The sequence below is a fragment of the Sorex fumeus genome, unplaced genomic scaffold (assembly GCF_029834395.1).
Source record: "Sorex fumeus unplaced genomic scaffold, SorFum_2.1 ptg000042l, whole genome shotgun sequence".
Taxonomy (NCBI): Eukaryota; Metazoa; Chordata; class Mammalia; order Eulipotyphla; family Soricidae; genus Sorex; species Sorex fumeus.
This window is the reverse complement of record NW_026606099.1, coordinates 1130313-1138863: the sequence shown is the minus strand read 5'-3', so window position 1 is coordinate 1138863 and position 8551 is coordinate 1130313. Positions and strand designations below refer to the sequence as shown.

Below are 8551 nucleotides of genomic sequence, written 5' to 3'. Positions count from 1 at the left end.
TCTATCTCATCACTCTGCATCCATCCATCTCCTGAGATCTTAAGACCTTTGCAAGTTCCAATACTGCATCTACGAGCAGCAACTTTAGAAAATAAGACGAGGCTCAAAGGGCTGCAGGGTATTTTGGGGAGCCCAGGGCTGAAATCCTTAGCACCGCAGGGTCTGTCAGCATCATCGGGTGTGGCGTGCCTTCCTCCTCCCCCTTCCCAAATAAAACAAACCAGTAAGACAAATACGGGATTTTTGAATAATCCACACCTATCCATAGCAAAATGGAGGACTTCACCAAGAAACTGCAACTCCCATGAAGCAATGAGAGTAAAGAGGGAAGTCCGTACCTCCTGCTCATCTGCAGGTCTTGTTCCTAGATCCGAAATGTGTGCTCCGGTTAAAATACAATAACGCCCTCATAAAAAAAAAAACAGGGAAGGATAATTTGTTACTCCAACTCGCCGCCAAAGCCCTGCGTCCTAAGAGAAGTCCCTACAGCTCACGGAAGCCGCCTCGGAGAAGGTCCCAGAGCCCCGCCCCCGAGGGCAGGGTGGGAGAGCGGAAGTGACGACACCGAGAGCGCCATTAAATAGCCATAGGCGGCCCCCTCGCGTTCTCTCGGCCGTAGCGCCATCTTCTCGGGTGAGTGTTCGGGCCCTCGGCGTTCGCGGTGCGCGTACCATCCACTGACATCTGATGCCTACGCTTAACATCAGTACCGCAAACTAACCGTAGCCTTTCGTTGTCTTTCCCCGTAGCGGCCTCCGCACCATGAGAGCTAAGGTAAGCTTGCCCTGCTAGAGAACGAGAAGCTCCTTACGGGCAGAAAGGAGGGAGTTCCCGGCGCGGAAGTCCGCCATGGCTTCCGAGCCTCTAGGTGTTCGCGGCTGCCCAAACGGCTCGTGAGAGAGGCGCAGCAACAACGGAGGGGTGGGAAGTCAAGGCCGTGGGAAGTGCTCGGGAGAAGCGCGTCTGCGGCATTGGGTATCGGAGTTGTAGGTCCGAGTCGAGTCCGTTTAGATGGCGATTGCAATGACCAGTGCTTTGTGCGGGGATTACGGCTCTTAGTCCCAAACATTAGAATTGTGGAGCTGGTGGGGGTGGAGGTGCAGTAGGGCCCTTAGCCGTTCGTAAGTTTGTTGCTAATACTGTTTAATTCCCTGTCCATTGTGATCTTTTTCAGTGGAGGAAGAAGCGAATGCGCAGGTAATGGGGAGACTTGGCCGTCGGGGGAGAAGGGAGATGGGACGTGCGCAGACAGAATTTGGGAGGAGCGGTCGCTTGCGACTCCGAACTGAGCGTTTCAAATGCCGAGTCGCAGTTTGCGTCGCACGCCGCCCGATTGGTGCACGTGAAAGTTGCAGTCGGGCTTAGGGGGGCGTATTCCTGGGTTTGCTTTACAGGCTGAAGCGCAAAAGAAGAAAGATGAGGCAGAGGTCCAAGTAAACTGCGATCTGGTGCACCGTGGAGGCCGCAGGAGCAGAAGCAAAGAATGGCCGAGGCCTGGGACACTGGTAGAATCTACTAACACCGTGCTCTCCCGGAATTCATCTCGCTGGATCTGGAACATCTGGTCTCCGCCACCACCATTGAGGGCGCTCCAATTTAGTCCCCTTTCGGCCCTTTGCCCCGGACCTAACATCCTGGACTATTTCTGTTCTTGACTGGCTGAATGTAACGTGTGCACAATAAATCTTGGCTGAAGATAAATAATCTCAGTTGTGGTTTTCATCTTGGATTAGGTGTGGGGATCCCATTGGCACCCATCCCCGTGCCGGTGAAGACTGTCCCCCAGCTCCACAGAGTGGTCTGACTAAGTGGTCCCCGGGCATCCGAAGGGGTGTGGAACTGGTGGGCGTGGGCAGGGTCGTCGCCCCGCGCGGTGCGGCGCGGATGAGGGTTCCGCCCCTCGGCCCCCTCGCTCGCTTCCGCTCTCCCGCGCCTCGGCCGTAAGCGGTTGGGGCTGGTTGCCATGGTGACGCGCAATGCCTGGCGGGAACTTCCTGCGTCCCGCCGCGTACTTCGCGCACCATCGAGTCTAGTTCCGGGTCCGGTGGCTAGAGCGCCGTTTCTTCCGCAGGAAACGGAAAGGCGCCAGGGTAGGCGGCTCTTTGTCGAAGCTAGAGGACCGGCAGGCGGCAGCAGCAACTACGGCGGCGGCGGCAGGTGAGGGAGGCGGGAGACTTAGGTGGAGGCCGCGCCCGAGGGGAGGAGTCGGGGCCGGCCCAGCGGCTGGGCTCCGCCGGACGACGCGAGGCCCCCCAGAAACGCCGGCTCCTCTGCCCCCGGGCCGAGCCGCTTTTCTGCCTGACCCCGCTCCGCGACCAAACGCCAGCTCCGTGACGTCACAGCCCTGCCCATCCCCTCCGCTTGATGTCACCTGGAGTCCCGCTCCTTTCACTTCGTGTGCCCGCTAGTGTCCTCTCACCTGCTCGTGGCCGGGCCCCGTGGGCCGCGCGCAAGCCTGCCAGAGCGAGACGACTTGCCGCGGGAAACTCTCCGGACTTTCCCGGCCAACTCTGGGCTGTCCCGAAGCGTCACAATCACCGCCCCCAAGTCGACTCTCCCACCCCCCGCTGTCAGTCGCTGCCCTCGCGCGCCCGCCTTCCCGTTCGCCGCGGCGTTCGGCTGACTCGAGCCCACGTTCTCCATCCCGAGGCCGAGCGGCCCCTCCGCCCTCGCCCCCTCAGGACGGGGCCGACCCCCAGGCCCGCGGCCGCGCCGACCCGGCGCTCGCCCTTCCTCGCACGGGCCACTTGGCTCGTCCTCGGGCCGCCCAAGTTCGGTGCCTCAGAGCGGGGAGCCCGGGAGCGCCCCGAGTTCTTGCCCCTTTACCAGACCTCTCTCTTGTCACGGTCGCCCCGTCGGCCCGTTCGTGACCCCCTCCCCACTCAGGTCTCCCTTTTTCTCCTGTTCAGAACCCAGCAGTGATGTGGAGGTGGAGACCCACCGGAGCCCCGGACTTCACCTGAGCTACCTCAGGTATCAAACAATCCTGGGACAGTTGGGTGGGGAGGACGAGCTGACGGTCCGCGGCGGTGGGACTTGTCCCTCGGGCCAGCCGGGGCTCGATGGCATTTCTTTTTCACCGGTTCATTTCCCTCTTCCCGAAAATGTGTATCTTTTTTTTCCAACCACTTTTCCCCTCTTGGTCGTTTCTCTCGATTTTCCGGGATTATCCCTCTCTGAGGAAGAGAACCCTGTTCTCCGGTCTGCTCTGTTCACCTCCGGGAGGTCTGAAGGCAAAGTCAAGGCAATAAAGCGATCCTGGGGAGAGCCAGACCGAAGAGAATCGATTCCCATGCACTCCGAGGGAAACACAGTGAGGCTTTCCTGTTTGAACGGCAGAGGGAGCCCGAACTCCGCCTGGGAAAGGTTTAGGGGCTCAGACACGTGGTGGCAGGAACTCCGGGCCTGTTGGGGGAGGAGAGCCAGAGCAGGGAGGGCTAGAACCAGTGCGGTGGACTGACATTCCGTGGGCCCTCTTGGGAAAGAGAAGACTTAAAAGCTTTAACGAAGTCTATAAATAAATAGGATCTTTACAGGGCGAGGAATGGTGTGGTTTGAAGTCAGTCAGTAGGCTTGTCCCACGGAGGAGCAGGACTAGGGTCTAGAATGGGGAAAGGAAGAGCATCGTAAAACGCATTTACTCTTGCTTTGACCTTCCCACAAATTATTTTGTCTTCTGGGACAGATTCCAGCGCTAGCACTCTTCCTCTGAAGTAAGGGGCAGGGGTAGGGGCTGGGGGCTGACCTCGCTGGGTTGAGGGTGGAGTGAGCTAGGAGGGAATACTAAGAGATAACAGGTTTAGGAAGGTCCGTAAGCTGGTGACAGGCTTCAGGCTCGACTCAGAAGCTCCTGTAGATTTGTCCATCCGAGAGTCCACACCTGAAATTCCCTAGAAGAGGAGTTAAGGGAAGTTGAGTCACCTGTCTTCCATGAGCCATAGCCCTGGTAGCACACCAGCTTATTTTTTTTTTTTTTGACTTTTTGGGTCCGGCGATGCTCAGGGGTTTTTCCTGGCTCGGCACTCAGGAATTACTCCTGGTGGTGCTCAGGGGACCATATGGGATGCCAGTGATCGAACCCGGGTCGGCCGCGTGCAAGGCAAATGCTCTAGCCACTATACTGTCAGTGGTCCCCCCATCCGCCATTCTTGTCCATTATTGCCAGTCTCCTTTTAACCTCGTTAGATGTTAACCGCAGTTTCCATTTCACTTCCACAAGTTTCCTAAGGCCAGTTGAAATAAAATCCCACACTATTCTCTCCCTGCCCCCTCCTTGGCCCATTATCATCAGTGAGATGAGGTGACTTCACCCCAGCTCCCTCCTTCTCTGGCCAGGCAAGTGTGAATCATTCTGACCCACACCAGGTGCACGAGGACCTGGGCGGGACCTTCTGATCAGCCAGCCAGTCCCTGCTGAATTCTCACCCCTTAGACTCTCCAACCCCAAAGCCATTGCTCTGCCTCTTGCTGGACTGCCTGCTCTGTAGTCGGGAAGAGTGTGGCCTCTGGAAGACTTCTGTTTGACACAGTTCTCCTCTTTCCTAGCAGTCACCAAGGGTGGCAAGAAAAAGAAGAAAGCCCTGATTTGGGGGGGACCAGGATGCCAGACCGGGACAACTATGCGAACGGCACTGGGAACAGCGGTGGAGGCCCCGGAGGTGGTGGCAGCGAGGAGGCCAGTGGGGCAGGGGCAGGCAGTGGCGGGGCCAGCTCAGATGCCATATGTAGAGACTTCCTGAGGAACGTGTGCAAGCGAGGCAAGCGTTGCCGCTATCGTCATCCAGACATGAGCGAGGTGTCCAACTTGGGAGTGAGCAAAAATGAGTTCATCTTCTGCCATGACTTCCAGAACAAGGAGTGTAGCCGCCCAAACTGCCGATTCATCCACGGCTCCAAGGAGGACGAAGATGGCTATAAGAAGACGGGAGAGCTTCCCCCTCGGCTAAGGCAGAAGGTGGCAGCTGGCCTAGGCCTTTCACCAGCTGACCTCCCCAACGGCAAGGAGGAGGTTCCTATCTGCCGGGACTTTCTCAAGGGTGACTGCCAGAGAGGAGCCAAGTGCAAGTTCCGTCATCTGCAGCGGGATTTTGAGTTTGATGCTCGCGGTGGAGGCGGCACTGGTGGTGGGGGCTCCGTGGGCCCAGTTCCCCCAGGACGACGTCATGATCTCTATGATATCTACGACCTCCCTGACAGGGGCTTTGAGGACCATGAGCCAGGCCCCAAGCGTCGGCGAGGTGGGTGCTGCCCCCCAGATGGCCCCCATTTTGAGTCATATGAATATAGCTTGGCTCCACCTCGCGGAGTGGAGTGTAGACTGCTAGAGGAGGAGAATGCCATGCTCAGGAAGCGAGTAGAGGAGCTCAAGAAGCAGGTCAGCAACCTGCTGGCTACCAATGAGGTCCTGCTGGAACAGAATGCCCAGTTCCGAAATCAGGCCAAGGTCATGACCCTGAGCTCTACTGCACCAGCAACTGAGCAGACTCTGGCCCCCACTGTGGGCACTGTCGCCACTTTTAACCATGGCATTGCCCAGACTCACACTACTCTCAGTAGCCAGGCTCTACAGCCTCGCCCCGTGTCCCAGCAGGAACTGGTGGCCCCTGCTGGAGCTCCAGCTGCTCCCCCAGCAAATGCTGCCCCTCCTGCTGCTCCACCACCCCCACCCCCACACTTGAACCCAGAGATCACACCACTGTCAGCTGCTCTGGCTCAGACAATTGCCCAGGGAATGGCACCCCCACCTGTCTCCATGGCTCCTGTGGCTGTGTCTGTGGCCCCGGTGGCCCCTGTGGCGGTCTCCATGGCCCAACCCTTGGCAGGTATCACAATGAGCCACACCACCACTCCCATGGTGACTTACCCCATCGCTTCCCAGAGCATGCGTATCACAGCCATGCCACACTGATGGGGCTCACGGACATTCCCCTGGTATTGTCTCCCAGGGTTAGGATCAAGGGTCCTTACCCTCTCTCCTAGCTCTCCAGGCTCTGTCTGAAGGGCTCATTCAAGAACTAGGACAAGAGACTACAAGGAGTTTGCTTCTGAGAAGGAGCTGAGCAGGTGTTTTGTCCACTTCCCTTTTATGAGGGTCCTCTTGTCCATCTTCTTCAAGCCCTACACAAGAAGGGGCTTGTGTAGGCGACTGAAGCCAGCAGAGAGGAAGGACTGACTGAGGGGCCCCGTGTCCCCTGATGGGAAGTTGGGGACACCCCTGTCTTGTCCCACTTCTGCACAGCCCAGGTTTCAGCACTGACCTGGAAGAAAAAATATTCAGCCCAGAGGGAAAGCCAGAAAAGATTGGGAAGCAGGTGACCAGGAAAGAAGGCCTGATAGGAACCTTCAGACAATTTTGGGCCTAGTTGAGTTGGACAATACAGGAACTACTCCTGGGCCCCTGGGAAGGCGGGGACCATAGTGCTCCAGCCCCAAAGATGAGGGGAACACTCATTACCTTGGTTTGGCCTGGAAATCCATAGGGCAGGGCCCACCACTTTCCAAAGAAATAAAAGAACAATTATTTTTAACAAATGGAGGCAGTTGCTTAGCTATTGTGTGGAATATGGGAACAGTAACTAGACCTCATGCCAAAACGGGATAAAGACCTAGCTCTCAAAATGGGTAAGGATGGCTAGAGACCAGTGAAAAGGGAATCAGAACCCAGGAAAAAACAAAATGGAGTTTTGGGGAAGGCACTTTGTGGGTAACAAAATTATAGTCACCTAATCTAGTTTAAAAATAGTCCCATCTGTTTCTGATTTCTATCTGCATGTACTATTCCCAGGTTGCCTTAGTAACCAGGGCTCTTAGGGTCATTTAGGGGGGCAGGTACTAAGGAAGGGTGTGTGTGCTGGGAAGTGAGAATGGGATATGTATTAAAAGATCGTCCCCTTATTCAAACAGCTGAGCAGGTGGCATTTTGCTCTCTGAGTGTTGATGGCAGTGTCCCTCCTAACCCATCCCTTTCTCAGTTACCAATGCCTTAAGCCTTCAGGGCATGGGAGCTGCTGGGAGAAGGAGAGTTCTTCTCGGGACACAAGCACAAGGTTTACCTCTTACATCCTTCCTTCATATAGGACCAGTTTTAAGTCAAGTCATTAAGGCCAGAAACCTCAGTCATCGGTCCTCAGTTCTTCCTCAGCTCATGGCTGATGTACACGAAATAACTCAGGTGTCTAGTCTAATGGGGGTGGAGAAAGTGATCCTGAGTGTGTGTGTGTGTGTGTGTGTGTGTGTGTTTGTTCCCCATCATATCTCCAGCGACCTCTTCCTCTTTTACTTGGTTGATATTCAGGCCAACACCTGGGGTGGGAGATAGTGGACTGGTCATTTGAGTGAGCGAATGAGTGTATGTATTCCTCCCATCATATCTCCAGATCTCTCTTGCTCTCTACCTGATCGATACTCAAGCCAGCACCTGGAGTGGGAGATTGTGGGTCGGTAATTAGAGAGAGGTCTCCCCCATCATATCTCCAGCTACCTCTTGCTCCCTTTCCTGATTGATACTCAGACCACCACCCTGGAGTAGGAGATTGTGGGCTGGTCATAAGAGTGAGAGAAAGTGTATGTGTGTGTGTGTGTGTGTGTGTGTGTGTGTGTGTATGTGTGTGTGGTTCCCCCATTATATCTCCAGCTACCTCTTTTTCTCTTACCTGATTGATACTCAGGCCAACACCTGGGGTGGGAGATAGTGGGCTGGTCATTAAGACTGGTCATTAAAAAACAAAAAGGGCGTAAAGTTTAAAAGGGAAAAGCACTGAAATACTGTTTGTGGATTTTACAAACCACACATTGACAAGCTTATGTTGATTTTCTGGCTCAATTCTAGATTAAAGATTGGATTACAAACATTACCAACTTGATTGTAAATAAGCAATATAAATTAATTCAAGCCAAAACCTAACTTTCCTTTTTGCCAAATATGTCTGACGAGGTGGATTTGGGGAACCAGATCTATATATTACATATGTTCTTGATTAATATGCTCCAGCTCGAAACCACCAGGCATGGCCTGGAAGTTGTAGTATGTTTTAGCAAGAGGCTATTAGAGGGGCCAGCAAGATAACACAGCAGGTAAGGCACTTGCCTTTTACGTAGCTAACCTGGGCTCAACACCTGGTACCCCATCTATTCCTCTGATCCCGCTAGGAGTGATCCCTGGGCACAGGGCCAGAAGTAAGCCCTGAGCGCCACCAGGTGTGGCCCAAAAACAAAGGTATTAGAACATACAGGATTTGGACTTTGGCTAAGTGATTTGGAGTCAGTGGGACTTCATGTTGAATTGGGTACTATTAAGGAAAACAGGATAGTTTATCTTATCTAGAAAAGGCAGAATAGCTTAAAGCTGAAGCTATTTACTCTGTGATTGGTCAGAAACGGCAAGCATTCAGCTGGGAGAGGGGGTTCGCTATTCTGTAGTTCCCGCAGATTTTTCTTTCCTCTTAAAATTGTGAAATGATTGTGGTTTTTGCCCCACTTAATAACAGTCACCGAGTGACTCTGCTATGATTGCTTTGTGAGATTGTCACCGCCCGAAGAGCATCATTTCCTA

The 8551-nt window shown here is 54.5% G+C and overlaps 1 protein-coding gene and 1 long non-coding RNA gene across 3 annotated transcripts; both read left to right on the top strand.

Annotated features, from left to right (window-relative positions):
- The first annotated feature begins 620 nt into the window (after positions 1 to 620).
- On the top strand, positions 621 to 1704 carry LOC130029329 (uncharacterized). The gene is made up of 3 exons (XR_008793312.1): positions 621 to 774; positions 1175 to 1197; positions 1395 to 1704. It is a non-coding gene; the product is annotated as an uncharacterized LOC130029329 (long non-coding RNA).
- A 385-nt stretch (positions 1705 to 2089) lies between these two features.
- Positions 2090 to 7248, top strand: ZC3H10 (zinc finger CCCH-type containing 10). Of its 2 annotated transcripts, none has more exons than XM_056120053.1 (3): positions 2090 to 2157; positions 2910 to 2973; positions 4546 to 7248. In XM_056120053.1, the coding sequence occupies exon 3, from the start codon at positions 4601 to 4603 to the stop codon at positions 5906 to 5908; it is 1308 nt and encodes a 435-aa protein (XP_055976028.1). In that variant the 5' UTR covers positions 2090 to 2157; positions 2910 to 2973; positions 4546 to 4600; the 3' UTR covers positions 5909 to 7248. The 2 variants fall into 2 exon arrangements, with proteins under 2 accessions (XP_055976028.1, XP_055976029.1); XM_056120054.1 differs by having other exon boundaries at positions 2108 to 2157; positions 4549 to 7248.
- The last annotated feature ends 1303 nt before the right edge of the window (positions 7249 to 8551 follow it).